Source organism: Neomonachus schauinslandi, chromosome 10 (genome assembly GCF_002201575.2).
Source record: "Neomonachus schauinslandi chromosome 10, ASM220157v2, whole genome shotgun sequence".
Lineage (NCBI taxonomy): Eukaryota > Metazoa > Chordata > Mammalia > Carnivora > Phocidae > Neomonachus > Neomonachus schauinslandi.
Window position 1 is genome coordinate 65,284,018 of NC_058412.1, and position 25,930 is coordinate 65,309,947.

At 41.6% G+C, this 25,930-nt stretch overlaps 1 protein-coding gene across 1 annotated transcript in view; it reads right to left on the reverse strand.

The window, feature by feature from the left end:
- EML6 (EMAP like 6) overlaps window positions 1–25,930 on the reverse strand; it is a 263,656-nt gene that overhangs the window by 103,418 nt on the left and 134,308 nt on the right. The window contains 3 exon segments of the mRNA XM_044918715.1: window positions 608–864; window positions 2,748–2,885; window positions 5,520–5,721. Of these exon segments, the coding sequence (XP_044774650.1) occupies window positions 608–864; window positions 2,748–2,885; window positions 5,520–5,721 (597 nt within the window).

Genomic DNA, 25,930 nt, shown 5'->3' on the forward strand with positions numbered 1-25,930 from the left:
AAATCATTAGTCAAAGATTACAAAACAGAAAACTGTCTTTTATTTCTGCCATTTTAGTATTATGAACTAAATGTCACTAAATGTTATAGAAGTCTGATGAATCTCTTCTCAAAGAGATAGTGGAGGTGGCAAATAAAAATTGTACTTTTTAAATCCCAATTAGCATATTTCACCAAATAATATCATAAAGACTTCCAGTTATGAAGAACACAAATTTCAGACTAAAACCATCATAGCAAATGAGGACCGCAATCCTCAAATGTTTAGTATTTTGGGGCATTTTTCTAGGATATCTTTCCTTTCAGTTATCTTTAGGCATTCTTTATAACTTCTAGCTATCTATCCTTTGCCCATCATAACCACTGCAAATATTTCTGTCCAGTCTTTGCCTTGTCTTTTCATGATTTCTTTCATTACACAGTGATTTGTTATTTTAATATGTTCCAATTTATCAATCTTTCCTTTGAGAGTTTGAGATTCGGTGGGGGGGGGGATCGTGTTTCTGAGAACACTCCTTGCCCTGAGATCATGATGACATTCTTATATATTTGCTGCATGTGGCTCAGAGTTTTGATTTTCACAAACATCCAACGCCTGCAGGACTTACACGGCATCTTGTAGAACAGGCGTTCTCCTGCGCCGTCATTGGTCTGCAAGTATTTGCTATCCAAAGACCAATCAATGTGGGTGATGAAACTAAGGGACTTGCTGCATTCTCCAATTTTCTTATACCGCTGGGCAACGGCATACACATCCACTGGGCCGTCATTGGATCCCACCGCGAGGTAAGAGCCATCTGGAGAAAATTTCATTTCATGAATGACTTCTTTTCGATCTTTGATATGAACCACTTCTGTCATATCTCTATAAGAATAAAAAGCAGCAATAAAAAGTGATTAAGCAGCAAATCTAGAAATAGGAGCCCCAAGCCATATCTCAAAATTTGTATGTCAGAGAAAAAATGGTTTTAAAAGGGAGAGAACACCTATAGGAACTAAAGGATTAACTTTTGAAGAAAGATATAAAATACTATTTAGATTCTGGCCATTTTAGGCAAAATTAACCAACATTTGAAATATTTAAGGTTTCCAAAATAAAAACAATGAAAAAATTTAATGAAGTGCCTATTTGCTTTCATGGTTAATTACGTATTATTTTCCCCTAAAACTTTTTGCCTTGAAAAATTGCAGTTTGTAACATTGTTTTAAAAATGTGTCCCGGAGAGGGCGCCTGGGTGGCTCAGTTGGTTAAAAATGTGTCCCGGAGAAAGGTAAACTACGTCAAGGTTACTTTTTTAATATTAAATCTTATGTAATTATTTAATTTTCACTGTGAAACTCAACAATTCATATATCAGTTCACCCAGATTTTGCATCCCTTTTGATCAGATTCTGGTAAGAACTGCTGCCCTCATTTGAAACTTGCCACCAGGAGACAGAATTCTGACTAGCAGGTCCCCTGTGCCAACAACTTCTTCCACTCCCAACAAAATCAGTGCACAAATAATGGCAAATATTAGCTTCCACATAATTCCCCTCACCTGCTATCACTTATTAATGGCATTATTGTTTACTATACATACACTATACGCTATGTATATACTATATAATATACTTTGCTATAATATCAAATAGGGTCTTGGGGTTTTCTTTTTTTTGGCTTGGGAAATCCATCAAAAAGAAAAGAAGATCTGGTAATTGGCCATCTTTTCAAACCATGACTCAGCAGAGAAAGAAAATGTTGCCTACCAACTCATAATAAGTTATGTGTGGCTGCTAAATGAGAATTTAGTGTAATAAACTGTGCCAAGGTCATTTTTCAAAGCTATATAGAATCTTCCATGTGCAAAACATGCAGTATCTAATTTACAGCTGCATTTTCTTTCTGTAATCACAAATTGTGTAAGCCAAAAACCAACCAGTGTGTTTAGAGAAATTACATGCATGAGTCATAATTTTCATCCAGTAAAGATAGGATGTTAATAAATATGAAATATTCTATTTAAGTTTTCATTATACGTGGAAGAAATCTTTTACTCAAGCCCACCTCTAAAAATCTGGCCATGCTGGAGCCTTTCTCATTTCTTTCTCTTTTCTTGGCTTCCTAGAAGCCCATAAACCTCTTGGGACCAGATGAGCTTGGGAGTTCATTATTCACTGGGTTTTAGAAAGGTTCACATGCAATATATTATGTAACATCCCCAGTAGGAGTTAGGGCGGCACCCCATATTAAACACATTAATATTTTTGGGGGCGCCTGGGTGGCTCAGTTGTTAAGTGTCTGCCTTCGGCTCGGGTCATGATCCCAGGGTCCTGGGATTGAGCCCCGCATCGGGCTCTCTGCTCTGCAGGAAGCCTGCTTCTCCCTCTCCCACTCCCCCTGCTTGTGTTCCCTCTCTCACTGTGTCTCTCTCTGTCAAATAAATAAATAAAATCTTTAAAAAAAAATACATTAATATTTTTGTAGCAAATCACATGATAATTATTCCTATTAAGAGATTAATAGGCAATAAACAGTCTCAAATCAGTTCACTGGGTCAAGACGTGCTATCAAATGAGTTATCCAAAAACTGGATTTTCAGAGTGTTTGGTTTGAGAAATACAGATAGGGGACTGTGAATCTAGAGTGTTCCTATTTGAAAGAGTAAATGCCTTTTTCCTTAAGTCCTGGCATACACCATGGCCAGGAGAATGGGCTTCAACAGGAGAGCGTTTCTGACATTATTTTCCCTATTGGTCAGTACGTGCCTGACTCGGAGCACAATGAAAGAGCCATCCTTCATGCCCAGGGCCAGCTGAGATCCATCGGGGCTGAAGGCCACACTGCGAACTGCTTCCTCCATGTTACAGCGGGCGATCAAGGCATGGTCAGCCAGGCTCCACAGCCTACGCACAAGAACAAAGTAAAATCAAAACCCACTTCTCATGGTCATTGGCCAGCCCCAGGCCGCAAGGCCTGTTCACCATTCTGATGGTGATGACAGAGGAGGACACACCAACTCCACACCAGTCCTTCCTCGTGGCAGGTCTGGCTATCTGGGAAGCTGTTCAGTTTATCGCTGGGTCATTGGCACCATTTGAAATACCCAGCAAGAACTATAAAATGAGGTAACATTTCCAGAGATTTTGAGATTGATAAAATAAGGACATTTTAAACACTCCCTCACACAAAATCTTACTATTCTCTTTGGACATTCAAAATCGTTCTTTATTTATCCCAATGGTTGTTAATAATACTTAAAGAAAAAGAAGTACTACTGGATGTTATTATTGTTAGTTTGTTTAAAGAAAATATGAGTATCCTTCTAGTAACTGTGTTATTTAAGCACCTGTAAATCGAAACCCACCTTACTTACATTTGTTGGCCTCCCTAGAAAGAAAACCTATCTGAGATGGAGAAGATGGAAAGACACCCCTGCCCCTGCCCAGGATGGTCCCACAGTCAGCTTGGTCATCCGCTGTCATGCCTCACAAGCCCCCTGGGCGCCCCACTGTAGATAGGTCCACCACCCTTGCTTGGAGCTGACACTTCACAGTGCCCCTGGCTGATGGACACAGCTACTGCGGGAGAAATGGAGCTCCAGGGGCAAGTGCCCTCAACACACAGTTGCTGCAACTCCTGAAACACCTGATCCAGGCACCTCAGACTGAGTGAACATGAACTAAATATCTGAAGATACAAATGAGGGTTTATGCTAGTTGCCATCGTGGTAACTGACCGCTATCTGTTCCTAGTCCTAAGACCGTCTTTTCTAAACACACGAACAACAGGATCTGCCAAGGGGACTGAGAATCTAGAGGTCTGCCATACAGAGGCATGAATAAGTCACATGTGGTGCAGTTTCTCTAAATGCCTTCTGCCATCAGGATGGATGGAGGCAGGCTCCTTAAAATGGATAGCTGCACAGTGAAGAGCTCGCTGATCCCTGAGGCAGCCTGCACCGTTCAGTCAAAAGCTCATGGTAGTCTTGCAATACCTCGTCCATTATTCATAATCTCATGCTGCTTTTAGCCTTGTACTATTTTAAGCAATGTAAGCTTTGCTTTACTAGCACACAGAAACTATCACTCCCCAGTAGATTGTGCCATCCCTATAAAGTCACTAAAGCTCATCTTTCTCAAGAAATTAGGGCTTAGTCTCTTCTTAAGTTTCAATATTCAGTGTAAAAGAACATTTATAATTTTAGCCAAATTCATGGTTAAGGGGAATAAGACATTCTGACAGTCAGGGCTCCTTGGAGATGTTTGCATTTCTCAGATGCAACAAAGTTGCCAAAATACAAAAGCTAAAGACTTTCTTAAAATCATTTCTACCTGGATGAGTATAAATTGAGTATCTCAGGTGCTCAAGTAACTTGGTGGCACCATTTTGCCTGTTCAGGGAACGCTCAGAGTCAAGGAAGGAAAAGGAAGAAAAGAGGGGGAAGGTGAGTAAAGAGAAGCTTAAACCATATAAACATGTATGCCACATGGAGACACAAGTGTGTGTTTACTGATGTTTAGATTGATGGGGCTTCAGTGCTTGGTGGAGATCACAAAATGGATTTACTTTTGGATTTATACCCCACTAATGAGCACATTGTGCCTTGATCAGATTCACAGACATACAGAACCAGAGCAGGGGAAGAAGCAGGAGCCTCCGGTCTAGTCTACAATGTTTTAATTTAGCTATTAGAGCCCAGAAGCAGTAATCAATCAACCACCTGATCCAGCAGCCTCTCCCTCCCACTGGCATGCACTCTTTCTGGCCTGCTTGTCATTGGGCACATTTAAAGGTCAGCAGCAAATACAGAAGTACTGAAGTCAGTGGAACAGCTTTCCTCACACACCTCTAAATCCTACATTCAGCCCTTCAACCGTCACAGAGATATTCGAAGTGTGCTCATAATGAGCATTTTATGCAATGCTGTGTTCTCAAAAAATAACAAACAATCCACAACAAGAATCCTTGAGGCCCTCATAAAATTGCCTGTTTTCTTAGGAACCAGTACTTTCCTTTGATTTGAGGACAATGTTCAAATTCCATCTGAGGATTTGCAAAGAAATAGTTGTTTCCTCACACCAAAGACAACTCTGAAAATCAGAATTTAAGTTCTAATGAAGACAAACTCATGAATTCATCATTGGAGATGAATGTCTATAACAAAACTGTGAAATGCTCTGAGCAGGCCCCTGTGGAGGACCCAGCCCACGAGTGGGAAATATAATCTAACCACAGATAGATGCATTTAGCTCACATCATCAATTGAAAGAGAACTGGGAGCCTATCTAACTAGGAGCAGTGTATTTTCACTCCTCAGAGCATTTTCATGACTTAAGATGGAGCCAAAGAAAGATAGCAACAACAAAGTGCTAAGAAGCCAAGTTTTGTTGCGCTAAATGTCTCAACATTCCACTTGGAAACTGTGGTTCTGTACTCTGGCTTATCCTTCTCCGGAGTAACAAGCAAATTTGGGCAAAATAAATCTGTTATCCCAAGGCAGCCCGGGAGATGACAAGCGCCATTGCCAGGGGCCCCACCTGACAGAGCGATCATCACTGCCTGTCACAGCCAGTGGCTTCTTGGGGTGCAGGGCCAGAGCCCAGAGCTCCCCCTCACAGTGGCCTTGCAGGATCAGCATCGGCTTGTCTCGTTCGCGCACGATCACTTCAAATATCTCACTGTCCTGGGTCCCTGCTAGAAGGCGGTCTGCTTTCCAGCACACACTCCGGATAGAGAGGCCTGGTGAAAATAAAGAAAGAAATAAAAATAAAAGCATATATTCACACCATTTGCAAATAAAGAAAAACACCTACACACCCTTTCACCAGGACAGCATCTAATGTAATGCAGCTTAAAAATGCCGGAAGGAGAAATGTCAACTCCACACACTGTATTATTATTCTGTATTATTTACCATTTCCTTCCATGCGTTGGTCATTTACCCCACCCCTTGCAATGTAGATTTTACACAGGAGTGATCACTCCCGTCTGACATGTTTTTACATCAAGATGTATTTGAAATACTACATCTTAAAATGAGTATGAGGAGAAATTGGTCTATGAAAACCTATCCCTTTTTGAAATAATGTACTTCTGATTTGCTATGGAAAAGTTAGGAGTCACTTCAATCTTTAGGATGCTGACACTATATTAAAATTATATGTGGGCGATGGTACAGAATGGCTAATTGCCATATTAGGCAAGTTTACTATGTATTTGATCAGAACCTAGACTCATTTTGCTGGATAAACAGATGTACCATGTCCCAGAAATAGGCAAATGAAACTAATTTCAGTCTCGAAATACCATCAAACATTTGTCAGTGAAGATGCTATTCTTCTCTGACTTAATATTTTATACAGTCCTCTCTCAAAGCACAGTACTTCCTTGAAATACAAACTTCCACCTCAAGGTACATACTCTCCAGGCAGGTCTTCATTTGCCTGCCTGATTTTTTATTTCTTGGACTTCTGTGGTCTGTTTTGTTCCTTACCGGGTACATTACTTATTTACTTAGCGAATTTTCTCATGCCTGAATTAGAAATACAGGCAGAATCCCGCTTTCACAACTACTTTAAATAAGGCAGAGATGTGGTAAGCTTTGAGATCTGAGTTGTCTCCCCAGTGGGCTTTCTGCCTCTGGTATAGAAAGTACCAGAAGTCAGAGCACAAGGCTTTAGTCCTGCTCCATACCTGATTGGCCAGACACACCAGGGAGTGTCCCTTTTTCTCTGGAAACCAGTTTTCGTCAGCATTAAATGCAGACTGTAATTATGGAGACCATGTAACATATCACCCAAGTTGAGACTACTTTGAAAAACAAATTAAATTTACATACTTTAAAAAAAAAATTATGTGTAGAGAGACAGCATGCGTGAGTGCACAAACAGGGAGAGCAGCGGGCAGAGGGAGAAGCAGGCTCCCCACTGAGCAGGGGGCCTGATGCGGGGCTCGATCCCAGGACCCTGGGATCATGACCTGAGCCGAAAGCAGACGCTTAACTGACTGAGCCACCCAGGCGTCCCATAAATTTACATACTTTAAAAATATTTAGTTTGTAACCAAGAAAGCAGCTTTACCATGTTGAAATAAATAGTTCTATCAAAATATTTTCAAATACAAAATTATAATTACACTTTATCACAAAATGATTAAGTCTAGAACAGAGGGATGAATAGGCAGAGCACAGAGGATTTTCAGGGTGGTGAAACTATTCTGTAAGACACTATAATGGTGGATACATGTTATTATACATGTTTCAAAACCCACAGAATATATAACACTGAGAGTGAACTCTAATGTGACCTATAGGCTTTGAGGGATGATAGGTCAATGTAGCTTCACCTGCTGTAACAACTGTACCACCCTGGTGGGGGATGTTGATAGTCAGGAAGGCTGTGCATATGCAGTGGCAGGGGGTCTAGGAGAAATCTCCATACCTTCCATTCAATTTTGCTTTGAACCTAAAACTTCTCTAAAAAAATTAAGTCTATAAAAAAAAATCCAGGACAAATGCTAAGCCAAATGGGATGCTGGGACAGAAGAAGAGTTAATTGGGGGTATATGGAGATGTTAACTATAACCCTCACCTTAATCAACTCACGGTGGTCTTAAAAGGATCAAATGAGAGGAAGCATTCATTTACAAAAAAAAAAAAAAAAGTCTTTTTTTTAAGGCACACAGACAGTAACTGTCTTCACTCCTTGCTCTGAATTCACTCTATGTGTCTTGAAATGGAAGGAGATAGTACATAGGCCGATTTATTATTCCTGCTTTGAGTAGTAAGGAAAGATACCTTGGCAATGGCTACTTCAGGGTTAGTCACTCAAAATTCTGCCAGCAAACATCATGATGGGCTTTCAAGGTTGGGAAGGACAGATACATGGTGAAAGCAGCCAGGGTAAGATTGCAGAATGACAGGGCAGGCAGCTCAGCTGTGGAGGAAACTCTGCTTTGTAGCAACAATCTTTTGCTCTATCCCTTTCTTGTCCTTCTCTCTTTCTCACACTTTTCCAGATGTTTAGTTACCATTTGCTAGTTAACATATTCCTGTTTCTTTCAGGACAGGAATAAATTTGTTACAGGCTTTGATCACTTATGATTTTATTACAGAAGAGGTTCAACACTTTGTTCTTCAGAAACAGGAAGTACAGAGGAATATTAACTCTTTAAGAAAATGTTTTATTTGAGAGAGAGAGAGCGAGAGCAAGCACAAGTGGAGGGCAGAGGCAGAGGGAGAGAGAGAAGCAAGCTCCCCACTGAGCAGGGAGCCCTATGTGGAGCTCCATCCCAGGACCCCAAAATCATGACCTGAGGCCAAGCCAGATGCTTAACTCACTGAGCCACCCAGGCACTCCAGGAATATTAATTCTATTCCAACATCAGCAAAAAACATCAAATAATTTACTTTTTATTACATTTGTTGTCCACTTCCTCTCACTAATGTCTGTGTATACAATAATTTTCTCAGTTGTATACACTGTTGTATCCTCAATACCTAGCCCAGTGTCTGGCATATAATATATGCTCAATAAAAATGGCCAAATAAACTAAGACATCAGAATCACAAACATTTCTTGTGTCCTTGGAAATACCAAGAAATAAACAATAATATCCCTACCCTCAATGAAAACAAAGAAGGAGGGATTTATTCATTTATTCAAACATTTTTTATTAAATACCTACTATGTGCCCAAGACTAGAGCTTGGATAGTGAATAAGGCTCATGCCCTATTGGGAGTTTATTTACATTCTAAGGAGGAGCAAGACATTTGCAAACAGATATTTACACACTAAAAAAAAAAAAAATTAAAATGATATATACAAGATTCTAGGTCAAGATGGGGATGTAGGAGGATCCTGAATTCATTCCTCCCATGGACACACCTAATCTACAGCTACATATGGAACAAGTTCCCCTGAAAGAAGTCCAAAAGTAGCTGAACAATTCCTACATACCAGGCAAACAAGAAAAAAAAAACAACTCATATTTTTTGAGTAGGGGAGGCTGAGACACAATCTTGCTATAAATCCCACCCTTGGGCAGCAACCCACAATTGGGAGGAAACTCACAACTCTGAGCTTCTTTTTGAGGAGTGAAAGTTTTGAAGCCCACATCTGACACCCCAATGTTTAAGACCTGCACCTAAGAGATGATCCCCCAAAATACCTAGCTGTGAAAGCCATCAGGGCTTGTATCCATGAGATCCACAAGGGTATAACAAATTAAAAAATAGTGGGTTCACTACGGCTATCCTCCAGGGCCCGGTGCAAAGGAAGCTGAAATGCCCAGTTGTTCTGTGAAAGAGGACTATTTGCTTAAAGTTTCAGTCTGAAGGGCAAGCATCTGATCTAATACACATCTTGAGGCCCACTGAAATACTCTCCAAAGACTGAGGAGGCCCGAGGGTGCTACGCTTGCACTTTCCCTCTGCCTGTTCTAGCTTGCTGCCATCTCCTGGAAAGAAGCCTGTACACACAAGGGGCACCAAGGTTCATGTGGCTACTACCCAAGAGTCACCCCTTGACCTCCTGGCTTGGGAGGCCAGCAGTGCCTACATTCACGGATCCAACAGGACTGTAACAAATGGAGAAACCGTTCTTAATCAGCTACCCCCTAAGGCACACAGAGACAGAGCAGCCTGAGATGCCCAGGCTCTCTATGGAAGAGGCCTATTAATTCACCTTCATAACTGTGGCCTGAGGGGCCAACCTCTAAATAAATACATATCTAGGGGTTGGCAGCTGTCCACTCCAGAGACCAGGGAGACCCTTGGGTACAATTTTGCACTCTCCCTTTGTCCTGCCCCAGGTCATCAGTGTCTCCAAGAAAGGAGCTTATGCTCAGGTCTGGCACCCCAGCTTTTGTGGCTGGCCCTGAGAGGATACATCTCGATAGCCTGGTTCTGAAGGCCATCAGAGCTTGAGTGCACAGGTTCAATGGCATGGTAAGCAAACCAACAAATAATTCTTAATTCTTAACTAGCTATTACCCCAGGCCTCAGTGCAGAGGGAACAAACAGAAATGCCCATCTCCTGCTCTTTCCCTGAAAGAGGTGTATGTACATATTTTAAAAGCTACTGTCTGAGGTCTGGCTTCCAATCAGAATGAATATAGGTGCTAAGATCCTCCCCTTTGGGACACTGACAGGTCTTGGTACACCCTCAATTACTGGGAATGACAAAGAACCAAGTAGGCTGTTTATACAATCATAAAGGTTTGATGGACAACCAAGAGCTAGGGGAAGGGTTGAACAATAAGATTCATCTACATGAGGCCATCTCTTTAAGACCGGGAGAGGGGGCTGTTTAATGTAGAGAAACCAACAAAGAGAGTCAAGAAAAAAATGAGCAAACAAAAGAATATGTTCCAAATGAAAGAACAAGATAAAATCTCAGAAAAAGACCGCAATTAATTGGAAATAAGTCATTTACCTGATAAAGAGTTCAAAATAACAGTCCTACAGATACTCACTGAGCTCAGGGGAACAAAGCATGAACAAAGTGAAAATGTCAACAAAGAAATAAAAAATATAAGAAAGTACCAAACAGAAATCAGAGATGAAAACAATAACTGAACCAAATAATACACTAGAGGGGTTCAACAGGATACTAGATGAAGAAGGAAAAAGTTCAGTAAACTCCAACAGAGGGCAGTGGAACTCACCCAATCAGAGCAGAAAAAAGAAAAAAGAATGAAAGAGAGAAGACAGCTTAAGAGATTTATGAAGCAACCCCAAGTAGAATAACATTGGTATTATAAGGGTCCCAGAAGAACAGGGAGACAAAGGGGCAGAAAACTCATTTGCAGAAATAATGGCTAAAAATTTCCCTAACATGGGGAAGGAAACAGACATCCAGATCCAGGAAGCACAGAGAGTTCTAGGTAAGATGACCCAAAGAAACCCAGACCAAGACATATTATAATTAGTGTCAAAAGTTAAAGACAAGGAGAGAACCTTAAAAGCGGCAAGAGAAAAACAATTTGTTTTATATAAGGGAAGTCCTACTAAGACTATAAGCAGATTTTCCAGCAGAAACTTTGCAGGCCAGAAACTCTGCAGGGAGTGGCACAATATATTTAACTTGCTGAAGAAAAAAAGTGCCAACTAAAAATACTCTACCTGACAAAGTCATCCTTCAGAATTAAAGGAGAGAGGAAGACTTTTCCAGACAATCAAAAGCTAGAAGACTTCATCTCCATTAGAAGAGCCTGACAAGAAATGTTTCAGGGACTTCTTTAAGTTGAGATAAAAGGGTACCAATCAATAATAGGAAAAGATATGAAAGTATAAATCTCACTGGTCACAATAAATATAGAGTAAAATTCAGAATAATTTAATGTTGTACAGGTGGTGGGTTAATTACATATAAAAGTAGGATGAAAGTTAAAAGACAAAAGTAGTAAAAACAACTATAACTACAATAATTTGTTAATGGACAAAAGAAAAAGAGGTAAGTTGTGACATCAAAAACAAAACATGGGAGGGGGCAGTAAAACGTAAAGCTTTAGAAGGCACTCAAACTGAAACTATTATTGACTTAAAAAAGACTGTTGTAAGTTGGTTTAGGAAAGCCTCATGGTAACCACAAAGCAAAACTATAATAGATACAGTAAAGATAAAGGAATCTAAGCATACCACTACACTACAGAAAATCATCAAATCACAAAGGAAGAGAGCAAGAGAAGAACAAAGGAATTACAAAATAGCCAGAAAACAATTAACAAAACAAGAGTAAGTAATATCTATCAGTAATTACTTTAAATGTAAATGGACAAAATTCTCCAATCCAGAGACATAGGGTGGCTGACGGAAAAAAAAAAAAAAAAGACCTATCTATGTTGCCTACAACAGACTCACTTCAGATGTAAGGACACACAAAGACTAAAAGTAAAGGGATAGAAAAAGGTATTCCATGCAAACAGAAACCAAAAGAAATCTAGGATACCTATACAAAATAAGCTTGAAAATAAAGACTGTAATAAGAGACAAGAAGGTTATTATATAACAAAGGTGTCAATCCAGCAAAAGGATATATTTGTAAATGTTTACACATACATCATATGAGAACCTAGGTCTTTAAAGCAAATATTAACAGGCCTAAAGGGAGAAATGGACAGCAATACAATACAGTAGTGGACTTTAATACCCTACTTTCATCAGTGCATAGATCATCCAGACATTAAATCAATAAGGAAACATTGGCTTTAAATGACACATTAGACCCGATGGACTTATAAGACATTTAAAGAACATCCCATCCAAAAGCAACATAGTACACATTCTTCTCAAGTACACATGGAACATTCTCTAAGATAGATCATATGTTAGGCCACAAAAGAAGTGAATAAATTTAAGAAGATGGAAATCTTATCAGGCATATTTTCTGACCACAATGGTATGAAACTAGAAATCAATGACAAGAACAAAACTGGAAAATCCACATGTATGTGAAGATTAAACAACACATTACTGAACAACCAATGGGTCAAAGAAGAAATCAAAAGAGAAATAAAAAACAAATGGAATTCCTCATATCAGTGAGATCTTAATCTCAGGAAACAAACTGAGAGTTCCTGGAGTGATGGGGGGTGGGAGGGATAGAGTGGCTGGGTGACAGACATTGGGGAGGGTATGTGCTATGGTGAGCGCTTGTGACTTGTGTGTAAGACTGTTGAATCACAGACCTGTACCTCTGAAACAAATAATACATTATATGTTAATAAAAAGAAGATAGCAGCAAGGGAAAAATGAAGGGGGGGAATCAGAGGGGGAGACGAACCATGAGAGACGATGGACTCTGAAAAACAAATTGAGGGTTCTAGAGGGGAGGGGGGTGGGAGGATGGGTTAGCCTGGTGGTGGGTTTTGAGGAGGGCACATTCTGCATGGAGCACTGGGTGTTATGCACAAACAATGAATCATGGAACACTACATCAAAAACTAATGATGCAATGTATGGTGATTAACATAACAATAAAAAATTTAAAAAAGAATGGGCAGAGAGGAGCGCCTGGGTGGCTCAGTCGGTTAAGTGTCTGCCTTCAGTTCAGGTCATGATCCCGGGGTCCTTGGATCAAGCCCCACGTCATCGGGCTCCCTGCTCAGCAGAGAGCCTGTTTCTCCCTCTCCCTCTGCCCCTACCCCCGCTCACGCTCTGTTTCTCAAATAAAAAATTTTTTTAAATTATTTAAAAATTAAATAAATAAATAAAAATGGGCAGAGAATCTGAGTAGACATTTCTCCAAAGAAGACATACAGATAGCCAACAGGTACATGAAAAGGTGCTCAACATCATTAATGATCAGGGAAATGCAAAACAAAACCACAATGACACTGCACAATGGCTATCATTAAAAAAGATAAGAAATAACATGTGTTGGTGAGGATATAGAGAAAACTGCTGCTGGGAATGTAAATTGGTATAGCCACTGTGGTAAGCAACATAGAGGTTTCTCAAAAATTAAAAATACAACTAACATATGATCAAGCAATTCCACATACAGATATTTACCCAAAGAAAACAAAACACTAATTCAAAAGGAAAATGAAACCCCATGTTCACTGCAGCATTATTCACAAGAGGCTGATTCCATGTTTGGGCTATGTGTTTATCAATGGATGAACGAATAAAGAAAATGTGGCGCACACACACACAATGGAATATTATTCAGCCATAGAAAAGGAAATCCTGCCATTTGGGACAACATGGGTGGACCTTGAGAGCATTATACTAAGTGAAATAAGTCAGATAGAGGGGCACCTGGGTGGTACAGTCAGTTAAGCATCCGGCTCTTGGTCTCAGCTCAGGTCGTGATCTCAGGGTCCTGAGATTGAGCCCCGTGTTGGGCTCCGAACTCAGCATGGAGTCTGCTGGAGTTTCTCTCTTCCTCTCCCTCTCCCCCTAGCTCTCTCTCAATAAATAAATGCTTTTTTAAAAAAAGAAGATACATATTATACAAATTCAGTTATATGGGGAACCTAAAAAACAAACAAGCAGCAAACAAACAAAAACCCCTGAATTCACTGATACAAGGAACAGATCGGCGGTTGCCCAGATAGGTGGTTGGGAGATAGGCAAAAGAGGTGAAGGTGGTCAAAGGATACAAACATAGTTATAAAATCAGTAAGTCGGGCGCCTGGGTGGCTCAGCTGATTAAGCGACTGCCTTCGGCTCAGGTCATGATCCTGGAGTCCCGGGATCGAGTCCCACATCGGGCTCCCTGCTCGGCAGGGAGTCTGCTTCTCCCTCTGACCCTCCTCCCTCTCGTGCTCTCTGTCTCTCATTCTCTCTCTCTCAAATAAAAAAAAAAAATTTTAAATCAGTAAGTCCTGGGGGTGTAATGAACAGCATGAAGACTATAGGTTCATAATACTATATTGTATATTTTAAGTTGCTAAGAGAGTAGATCTTAAAAGTTCTCATTAAAAGAAAAAAGGTAGAGCTATGTGGTAGTAGGTGTTAACTAGACTTATTGTGGTGATCATTCTGCAACATATACAAATATCGAATCACTATGTACACCTGAAATGCATGTCAATTATATCTCAATAAAAATGATATACACATACAGATATACACACAGATCTCAGCAATGTGTTACACAGTTTAACTGTCATTGAAATACTCCAACCACAGTCCCTTCATAATTCCACTGATTGTCTTCAAGAGCACCCTTCCCAAGCAGGCCTGGTACCTATGGCTGCCCGCTAAGCATGAGCATGCCGGCCCTTCCCCACAGCCTCCAACAGCAGGTCCTGCTATATGAGGCTAAATGGCTTGAAAACTGAAATTTCTCCCCAAGATCTGGCATTGTATTTGGTCCAGTATGCAAACATTTTTTTTCTCCCCACCACCCCTACTATTTTTTTACCTGCTCATTTTGGGGAACAAATTCAGCAGGGTACAAGAATATTATACCAAACAATCCGCCACCTGGAATTGCCAAATGTTAACATTTTTTAAAAAGTTTGCTTTGTCTTTTTTAAAGAGGTTTAGGAACAAAGAAAAAGTTTCCAACTCAGTGAAGACTGATGAGCCAGTCAAGTTACACAGCACACGCTGTGTTTTCAGACTGTGTCCTGAGAGTTCTTGCATTCCTCCATAGGGCCTAAGGATTTTGGCATGGAGAGGGCCAGAAAACAAGAGACCAAGGGGCCAAGTTTGAGGACCCCACTCCTGTTTTCCCTCAGCCCCTCGCGATGTGTGTTTCATAGCAGATTTCCACTGAAGTATGGAAATGCTATGGAAATCCAAAGTGGAGAGGCTTTAGAGAAGGCAAAGGCAACAGAGTAAAATGATATGGATTATTTCTGACTAAAGATGGGCAGAGGGGGAAGGAGTTGTTATATTTTCATTGTTTACAACATAAACTTAATGAGATGTGAACATTTTCTCTCAGAGACCAACTCAGGCTCTCTGCAAATACTCATTGATTCCAACAGATAAATTGTGTTTTGTCACATCAGACAAGTCAATCCCAGGGGTCTACCTAAAAAGACAGATAGGACACTGGGCCACTCTGACTTCCAAGGTAACTTTAAAATAGGAATCACGTCCTGAAAACACCTCAGTGGACAGAACTGTATTCAGGTTTCCTAATAACATCCTGTTTTCATCATTTCAAACCAACTGCTGTTCTTCATGTGACACTGGTGAAGAGAATGGCAAGGTCTCTTCTGGGTACATTCTGGAGAGACCTTAGTGCCTGTGGATCTGCAGGGTTCTCCCAGCATCGCCCTTTTCCTGTCTGTTGAGACTTGGTTTTAACTTCTCTGACACAGATGCAGAGAACAGTAGTGTAATAGTGGTTTCCTAGCCAGACTGGCCAAGGTGGCCACTGCATTGGGGAATTATTAAGCTGTCTTTGCTTTTTGTCTTCTGCTGTGGGAGTCCAAAAAACATAAGGTATTATTTGGAATATGGTTAGAAATCCACCAAAAATAAAGAGAATGCCAGGAAAAATCATCCTAATTATTTAAAATCAGAGAAGTGCTCTTTTCTTCTGGGTAAGTGCATGTTTCAGAGACAATATGAGCTGAAGGCATTTTCCTGAATTGGAGAGGTGGCCTTCTCAGACACTCCTCTCTGAGAAATGTGGGGCTCTGGCCTGTGCTTGGTCCAGATAGCCAGCAGGTGGCAGTAAAGAGCAACCACCCACTTAAAAATCGGCTAAGGCAAAGGCCAAAATCTCACCAGCCCCTTGCTGCGTTTTGTATTCAGACCAGAGAGTGGTAAACAGCATCTTTCTAATCCTTTTGGTGTATGTCCTGAAACCAGGGTATCAGTAGATCTCATCCATGAGTATTGAATATCAACACAGACCTAAGGGACACTGCTTAGTTTTCATTGGCTCACTGAATGGTTAAGTACATGGACTGGACTTATATGCCAGCCCCAGCGCCTCCCAGCTGTGATATGGCAAGCTATTCAGTCTTTTAAATCTTCAGTTTCCCTGTCTGTGAAGTGGAGAGAATACTGGCACTCGCTGTTATAAGGAATCAATACAATTACATATTTAAACACTTGACCCACGTTCTGGCACTTAGGAAATTAATAAATATGAGTTGTTATTATCTTAACCAGCAAGTTTTTATTGGTCTCAGCAGACAGCACCCTTGTTGTATATGCAGTCAGGTTCCAGCCCCAAGCAGGGTTAACACCAGGAGCGATGAAGAAGTCGCTGCATACACCTTCCCTGGAGTCTCTTAGTTACCTCCTTGTGTTACAACTTACGTGTTGTTGTTTGTTGTTTTGTTGTTTTGATGTGCTGGCACCACAGAGCCTTAGAAGGAAAGGCTATGGTTCAACACACAAAGACAGAACAAAGTATATGTGGAATAAAATGGTCTTTCCCCCCAACTATTTGGCCCGAGAAGGGAAGATGGGGGTGTGTGTGTGGGGGGGGGGTGTGGGGGGGTACATATCAGTGTTCTTAAATTCAGTGCTTTGCCTGATATACAGCAAAGGGCCAAGAGCAGATAGTCCAATCCTCTGGTGCATCATAATCCGCCTGAAAAGTGGTTTTAAAAATATGGGGGCCTGAACCCCAACCAGAAACTCCTCTCAGTCTGAGTGGGGCTAGACATAGGTATTTTTAGCTCCCAGGGCTGAGAACCACTTTTTGAGAACCACCACCAAGCTGTTCCCAAGCTACTGTGTCTTATCAGACTTATCAGTCGCATTGTTGAAAATTCAGATTTCCAGGCCCCACCACCAGCTGATTCTAATGCAATGGTTCTTTAGCCACAGGTTGGAAAACTGCCCTAGCAGATTAGAGAGCCCAAGTTCTGATGAGTGAAAGCAAAAAGAAAGTGCATCACTGAGAAGTCCAAGTCAAACAAGCCAGCTGTGTAAATGGGCAGGAATGATCCCCACCGACATTACCCAGCCCTGGGCCCAGAACCTTACATGTACGCTCACATGAGCTTACAGGAATGCTCACAATGGCTCAGGAGGAGGCCCTATGGACAGCACCAGGCCCTAAATGGGACCAGTAAATACCAGTCAAATAAATGAGGAAACTGCAGTGCCGACAGTGTACATTTAATTGCCCGAAGTTCCAGAGTGAGCAAGCGACAACAGAAATGAGGATTCGGGCGGTCCAAGTCTGGAACCTTCTCCCCACAAAGGTAATGCCCTTCTCCCAAAGGTACCAAAAATTACACAAGATACGGTGATGGCTTTTTCCTGTAAACCTAACCTTATTAAAGATGCCATACTAAGGAGCACCCTTGGTAAAGAGGTAAAAGGTAATAAAAAAAAAAAAAAAAGCACTCACAAGACAGAGTTCACTCAGACAGAAGAGGGAATGTAAGGAGAGGATGTGGAAATGCCAGCAGGGACCTTGGAGGCCCCTTGACCCCCCTCAGGAGGGGGTGACTAAGGCCACTGAGTGGGTCTGGAACAGGCCACGGACTCCTGGCCCTCCCAGCAGTTCTGATGTCCTTAGGGTGGTGCTGAAGGCAGAGTTTGGGAATCTGTAGAAAACAAGAGGGAGGGAGTCTCTCCAGGGATTCATGAGCACAGATGACCAGGTGCAAGCCTGGCCTTACGATTTGCAGAGCTCAATACAAAATGGAAATGTGGGACCCTTGGTTAAAAAATGATTAAGAATTTCAAGGTGGCCACAGCAAAGCACTCACCAAGTGCAGGGCCCTTCTGGGCAGGAGACCCAGGGACCACACAGATCTCATGCCCTGGGGGATGCTGTGCCTGGGGACCCCCATCAGTTAAGGATTAAATGGGATCCTGCATGCAGAGGGCTTGGCAGAGTGGGCCCCAGGAGCTATGGCAGGAGTGGTCAGGCCTCCCAGAGGCTGGGCAGGGGCTAGTCTTACATTAGCCTGCAACTGGCCTGCCCCACCAAAGGCCCACAGCCTGTTGCTCATGTCTACAAGGGCTCTCTGCCTGAGAATTCCAACGGAATTCATAATGAAAGTTACTCTTGACCAAATTCTTGGCTACTTCAACGTTCATTCCTCAGGCTCCCAAATCCTGTGGCCACAGGAACTCTGAAGCATCCACACAGCTTCATAGGATCTCAGAAGACAGAGCCACATGACCAAGCCCACCCAACAAAGAAACACCTAGGCCAGTTTTTATCTAAGACATGCTCAGGAAGAGTGTTTCGAGGGGAACGACTATCAGAAGGAACCAGACAGTCAGCTTCTGCCTGTCTGACACCACATTCCACCGCGAGTCTGAACAAACATGCCACCCATGTCCGTTGGCAGCTACTTCGCCATCCCCACCTCCTGCTCACGCTTGGTCCCCGGCAGCACCACCACTTTCTCAGCAGAACAACTGTGGAGAAGGTGGCAGGGCCCCAAGGACAATGGGGGGCAGACTGGGGGAGAGGTGACAGAGGAAAGTAAGGAAGCCAGCCGAGGAACCAGGAGAACAATAGAAGGGACGTGCTTTGTTTCGATTGTAAACAAGGGTGTTCTCAGATTTGAGTTAGTCTTTTGAGTATTCTATACCAGGTTTGCTCGGCCATAGCCCTGTTAACATTGAGTGCTGGATAATTCTTCCTTGTGGGGGTGATCACAGCAAGGTGACACTGTAAGAGGCTCAGCAGTGTCCTGGGCCCTCCAGAGACAGGCCAGTAGCACTCCACAGTTGTGACAATCAAGAACGTCTCCAAACGCCAACTGTCCTCCTATGGACAGAATCACCCAATGACTGAGAACTTAACCCCATGATCCTCAGGGTACTCTGAGGAAGGAAAACGGCATTAGGAAGAATAAATAGTGGGGAAGAATAACCTGGATTCCCCCTCCCATCCTGTCCCCGACAAGCCGCTCTGTGCTCCAGAACAGGGTGACCTGTCTGAGATGACAGCCATGATACACATCTCCCTAAACCTTTCTCTGACCTCCTAACACTGGTCTTCAGGGCTTAAGCTTGAACACAGCAGGACACAAAGAAAGGAACCAAGCTGTGTGTCCACTTCTGTGTCCTTGTCACTTGTGCTCCTCCCCAAGGCTCTGCACCCCAGTCACTCCCATTCCTCTTCACACACTCTTCATTCCTTCAGCAACAGCTGTTTCCAAGGCACCTGTAGGTGCCGGGCAATGTTTTAAGCCCTTGAGAGGCGTCAGTGAACAAAGAGATTCCTGCTTGCACAGACAACAGCCGTAAGCATAATAAAAAGCAAATCATATTGTTTGTTATGAGGTGAGAAGTAGATCCGGCAGAAGGGGATGGGGAGTGCCTGGGGTAGTAGAGGCAGAGTGGGTTTCAATTTTAAATAAGGCATCAGGACAGGTTCATTTGAGCAAAGTCCTGAAGAGGAGGAGGGCAGCAGTCCTGCTGGGCTTGGGTAGGGAGAGGGAGCAGCCTGGGGGCACAGAGGTCACAGGAGACAGTGGGAGTCAGAGCAGAAGGCAGCGCAGGAGGAAGGCATGAGGGGAAGGAGTTAGCAGGCCATCCTGAGGCCTTTGATTCTTTATTTGGGGAAAAGAATAATGTGATTTGGCTCATGTAAATTTTGAACGATCCTCTAGCTGCTATTCTGAGAATAACGTTTGAAGCAGGGACACAAGGTATAAAGCAACGGCAGACACCTATGTGAGAGACAGGGGTTCAGGCCAGCAATGGGGCAGCAGAGATGGTGAAAAGTCTAAGAAGGGGCATCTTGTATCTTGGGGACTTCAGCCTCCTACTCTTGCTTAATGCTGAGGAAATGCTGCTTGACCGAATACAAGATATCTCTGGATTCGAAGTTTATATAGTAATTAGACAGAAGCACAATTCAACAAATATGTGTTTGAAGTTAAATACACAAAAAACTCCAATAAGCTGCCTAAAACATGCTTTTTAGAAGAGCTTATCCAGTTCCTAGGCGTGTATCTGATACTTAGTAGACACTTAATGTTTATTGAATGAGAACATATATAATACATCTTAATTACCATATTCCTCCAGACATAATCATTTACACCCACTAACTCCACGTATTTATTACCATTGATGTAATTCGTGTTGGTTGCCTTGCTTTAAGAATTAGTTTTGGCTTTTTTGTTACCGTTGTAAGTCATTTAAGCTTCATTATTTTATGCAGATCATAAATTTGTTTTAAAAATGATCCGACTCAAAATGCCTTGTTAAGTTTGAAGTGAGATAGAAGTTAAAACCCAAATCCTACAATTAGCTGGATGCCCATGCCCTGACCTCATTGTATTTATCCATAGAGTAAGAGTTCTACATGCTGATATCCAATGTCTCTACCAGCTCGCAAATTCCAGAATTTTTCACTGCAAAGTATGTTGGGGGTTCCACCATCCCATATATCTGAGAGTCCTTAGAAATAACATATGATCCAATTACTTGGGGTCAGTTGCACTGTGGAATTCAGAACATTTTGGATTTCGGACTCATGTCCAAATGGGGTCTGGAGCAGCACCTTGAAATCAAATACTTCTGCAGTGATGTGTAAGAATATTCACATATATGAAGATAAACAGCCTCATGTAAGTTCAGGTCAAGTTTCACTACCAAATTAGTTATTAAAAATACTTTGGGGGGGAAACAATGAAGTTGGACCCTTACCCTACACCATTTACACAAATTAACTCAAAATGAATCAAAGACCTAAACAGAAAAGCTAAAACTACAAAATATTATAAGAAAATATAGGGGGAAAACTTTATGATACAGTATTTTTGGCAATGATTTTTTTTGGATATGATACCAAAGGCACAGGTAACAACAAAAAAATAAATTAGACTACATCAAAATTCGAAACTTCTGTGTATCACGGGACACAATCAACATAGCAAAAAGGCAACTTATGGAATGGGAAAAAATATTTGCAAACCACATATCTGATAAGGGGTTAATATTCAGAATTTATAAAGAACTCTTAAGATGTGGCAACAAAAAAACAAACAACCTGATTTTAAAATAGGCAAAGGACTTGAATAAAAATTTCTCCAAAGATACACAAATGGCCAACAGGCTTATGAAAAATGCTCAACATCACTAATCATTAAGGAATTGCAAATCAAAACCATAATGACATGCCACTCTGCACCTATTAGAATGGCTGCTGTTAAAAAAAAGAAAGACTTGGCAAGGATGTGGAGAAATCAGAACCCTGTGCAATGCTGATACAAATGTAAAATAGTGCAGCTGCTATAGAAAACAGTATGGCAGTTTCTCAAGAAAATTAAAAATAGAAATACCATATGATCCAATAATTCCACTTCTAGATATATATCCAAAGGAATTGAATGTAGGGTCTCAAAGAGGTATTTGTACACCTGTGTTCACAGAAGCATTATTCACAATAGCCAAAAGCAACCCAAGTATCCATCACAGATGAATGGATAAACAAAATGTGGTATATACAATGGAATATTATTCAGCCTTAAAAAGGAAGGAAATTCTGGCACATGCTACTACATGGATGAATCCTGAAGACATTATGCTAAGAGAAACAAACCAGTCATAAAAGAGCAAATCCTGTATGACTTCACTTATATGAGGTAACTGAAATACGCAAATTCATAGAAATGGAAAGTAGAATGGTAGCTGCCAGGGGCCGGAAGAAGAGGGGAAAGGAGAGTTACTGTTTAATGGGTATGAAGTTTCAGTTTGGGAAGATGAAAACTGTTTTGAAGATGATGGTCTTGATAGTTGTACAACAATGTGAATGGACTTAACTGATGCCACTGATCCACTTAGAAACGGTTAAAATGGGGAAGATGGCAGAGTAGGAAGATCCTAAGCTCACTCTGACCCAGGACACAACTAGATAATACCCACATCAGTGTAAGTAACCCAGAAAAGGACCCAAAGACTGGCAGAACAAACTCTCCACAGCTAAAGATAGATAAGAGGCTGCATTGAAGAGGATTGGAAGGGTGGACATAGAGTTGAGAACTAAATGGACCCAAAGGACTGTCCAGGGGAGGGAGAGATGCTGTAAGTTCAGAGAAGAGAAAAACACACTCTCATACCAGGGAGCCCACTCAGGGACGATGGAGCCCCATAACATTTGGCTTTGAAAAGCAGAGGGCCTGAATTTTGTGAGTCCTTAAAACCAGTGAGGCCTAGGGTGCCTGGGTGGCTCAGTCGTTAAGCGTCTGCCTTCAGCTCAGGTCATGATCCCAGGGTCCTGGGATCAAGTCCCACATTGGGCTCCCTGCTCGGCAGGAAGCCTGCTTCTCCCTCTCCCACTCTACCTGCTTGTATTCCTGCTCTCGCTATCTCTCTGTCAAATAAATAAATAAAATCTTTAAAAAAAAAAAAAAAAACCAGTGAGGCCTAAAACCTGGAACTTTAAAAATCAGCTCTGGGAGAGCCAAGAGAGTGAGAAGAAACTGAGTCCCCACCCTTAAAGAGCACAACAAACAGCTCTGTGGAGATACAGCATAAAGGCAGCAGTTTGAAAAATGCCTGGAGTCTACAAGAAGGAAATTTGTTTCCTAATCTCAGAGTATGCTGGAGGGGCAGGGATCATTGGGAGACTTCTCCAGCAACACAGGAGCTGGCAGGTACCATTTCCCTCCCCACCCCTACACTAGACACATGGACACCTGCAGGGACCAGCACAGCAGCACCAACACTCCTACCTAACTTGTTAATACTATGCTGCACCTTTGTGTTCCCTTGCGGACAAGCCTTGGCTCCAGGTCCCTTCCACAGCAGACCTATGCAAACCTTGCTAACAACACACAATCCACCCCCATGTTCTCCTGCAGTTCAGTGCTACTGCATCTCTGGCAAATGCCTGTTCTGATGCAACTCAAGCCCAAGGTGGACTCAGACAGGCCCACTAACAATACAAGGGACCAAACACTGCCTTCAACAGGCAAAGAGACCCATTTCAGATGACTAGACTGAAGGCAAAAGTGGCTCAGCCACAACAGTGGGGCACATACAACACACATGGGAGATGCCCCTGAAGCCCCATTCTGGTGAACAGGGGACATTGCCCTACATGTAGGGTACCATAGGACCTCTTCTTTGTAAGGCCACCACTTTCAAGAACAGGAGACATAGCTGACTTTCCTAACACAGAGAAACAGATACAGAGAGTTAGACAAAATGAGAAGATGGAGGAATATGTCCCAAATGAAAGAAGAGAACAAAATCACAGTCAAAGAACTAAATGAAATGGAGATAAGTAATATTCTTGATAGAGAATTTAAATGTCACAAAGATACTCACTGGACTTGAGAAAAGAATGGAGGACCTCAGTGAGACCCTTAAAGAGATAAAAATAAAAAAAGAACCAATCAGAGGTGAAGAACTCAATAACCAAAATTAAAAATACACTAGATAGAATAAGCAGTAGACTAGAGGAGGCAGAAGAATGATCAGTGACCTGGAGGACAGAGTAATGGAAAGCAATCAAGCTGAATGGGAGAGAGAAGAAAATAATAATAAAAAGCGAAAAGTAGAGTTAGGGAACTCCATCAAGTGTAATAATAACATTACTAGGGACACCATCAAGTGTAGTAATAACATTTTGCATTATAGGGATCCCAGAAGGAGAGAGAAAAGGAGACAGAAAATTTATTTGAAGAAATAATAGATGAAAATGTCCTGAATTTGGGGAAAGAAACAGAAATCCAGATCCAGGAGGCACACAGAGCCCCCAACAAAATCAACCCAAAGAGGTCCACACCAAGACATCTAGTAATTAAAGTGGTGAAAAGTAGTGATAAAGAGAGGATTTTAAAAGTAGCAAGAGAAAAGAAAAACAGTTATAAGGGAAGCCCCATAAGATTATAAGCTCATTTTTCAGCAGAAACTTTGCAGGCCAGAAGAGAGTGGCATGATATATTCAAAGTGCTAAAGGAAAAAAACCTACAGCCAAGAATATTCTATCCAGCAAAGCTCTTTTTCAGAATAGAAGGAGAGATAAAGAGTTTCCCAGACAAACAAAACTTAAAGGAATTCATGACCACTAAACCAGACCTACAAGAAATGTTAAAGGAAACTATTTGAGGGGAAAGGAAAGACCATAAGTAGGAGTGAGAAAAATAGGAAACAAAAAATAACTATACCTACAAAAATCAGTCAAAGGATTCACAAAATAAAAGGATGTAAAGTATGAAACCATGAAACCATATACTTAAAACCTGGGAGGGAGGAGAGGAGTAAAGAATGGGTTCAAATTTAGGTGACCATCAACTTAATATAGACTGCTCTGTGCATAAGATTTTATATAAAACCTAATGGTAACCACAAATAAAAAAACCAGTAATTGATAGGCAAAAAATAAAGAGAAAGGAATCCAAGTATATCACTAAAGAAAGCCAACAAACTCTGAGAGAAGAGAGCAAGTGAAAGGAACAGAGAATTACAAAACCCACCATAGGGCGCCTGGGTGGCTCAGTTGGTTAAGCGACTGCCTTCGGCTCAGGTCATGATCCTGGAGTCCCGGGATCGAGTCCCGCATCGGGCTCCCTGCTCGGCAGGGAGTCTGCTTCTCCCTCTGACCCTCCTCCCTCTCATGCTCTCTGTCTCTCATTGTCTCTCTCGCAAATAAATAAAATCTTAAAAAAAAAAAAAAAAAAAAACCCACCATAAAACAAGTAACAAAATGGCAATAAGTACACACCTATCAATAATTACTTTGAATGTAAAGGGACTAAACACTGCAATCAAAAGCCATAGGGTCACAGGGGACGAGAGGAAAAAATAAAACAAGATGAAACCAGAGAAGGAGACAAACCATAAGAGAATTTAGCCATAGGAAACAAAACTGAGGGTTGCTGAAGGGGAGAGGGGTAGAGGGATGGGGTAGCTGGGTGATGGACATTAAGGAGAGCATGTAATGTAATGAGCACCAGGTATTATATAAGACTGATGAATCATAGGCCTATACCTCTGAAACCAATAATACATTATATGTTAATTAACTGAATTTAAATTTAAAAATGTAAAAAAAAAAAAAGACAGGGTGACGCATCTTTATACTGCCTACAAGAGACTTGTTTCAAACCTAAAGACACATGCAGATTGAAAGTGAAGGAATGGAAAAGCATTTATCATGCAAATGGAAGTGAAAAGAAAGCTGGGATAGCAAAACTTACATTGGACAAAATAGACTTTAAAACAAAGACCGTAACAAGAGACAAAGAAGGACACTATTTAGTCATTAAGGAAACAATCCAACAAGATGTAACAATTGTAAATATTTCTGCACCCAACATGGCAGCACGCAAATACATAAAGCAGCTAATACTAAACATCAAGGAAGTAATCAATAGTAATACAACAGGGACGCCTGGGTGGCTCAGTCGGTTAAGCGGCTGCCTTCAGCTCAGGTCATGATCCCAGGGTCCTGGGATCGAGTCCCGCATCAGGCTCCTTGCTCAGCAGGGAGCCTGCTTCTCCCTCTGCCTGCAGCTCCCCCTGCTTGTACTCTCGCTCACTCTCTCTTGCCTATGCTCTCTCTAGCAAATGAATAAATAAAATCTAAAAAAAAA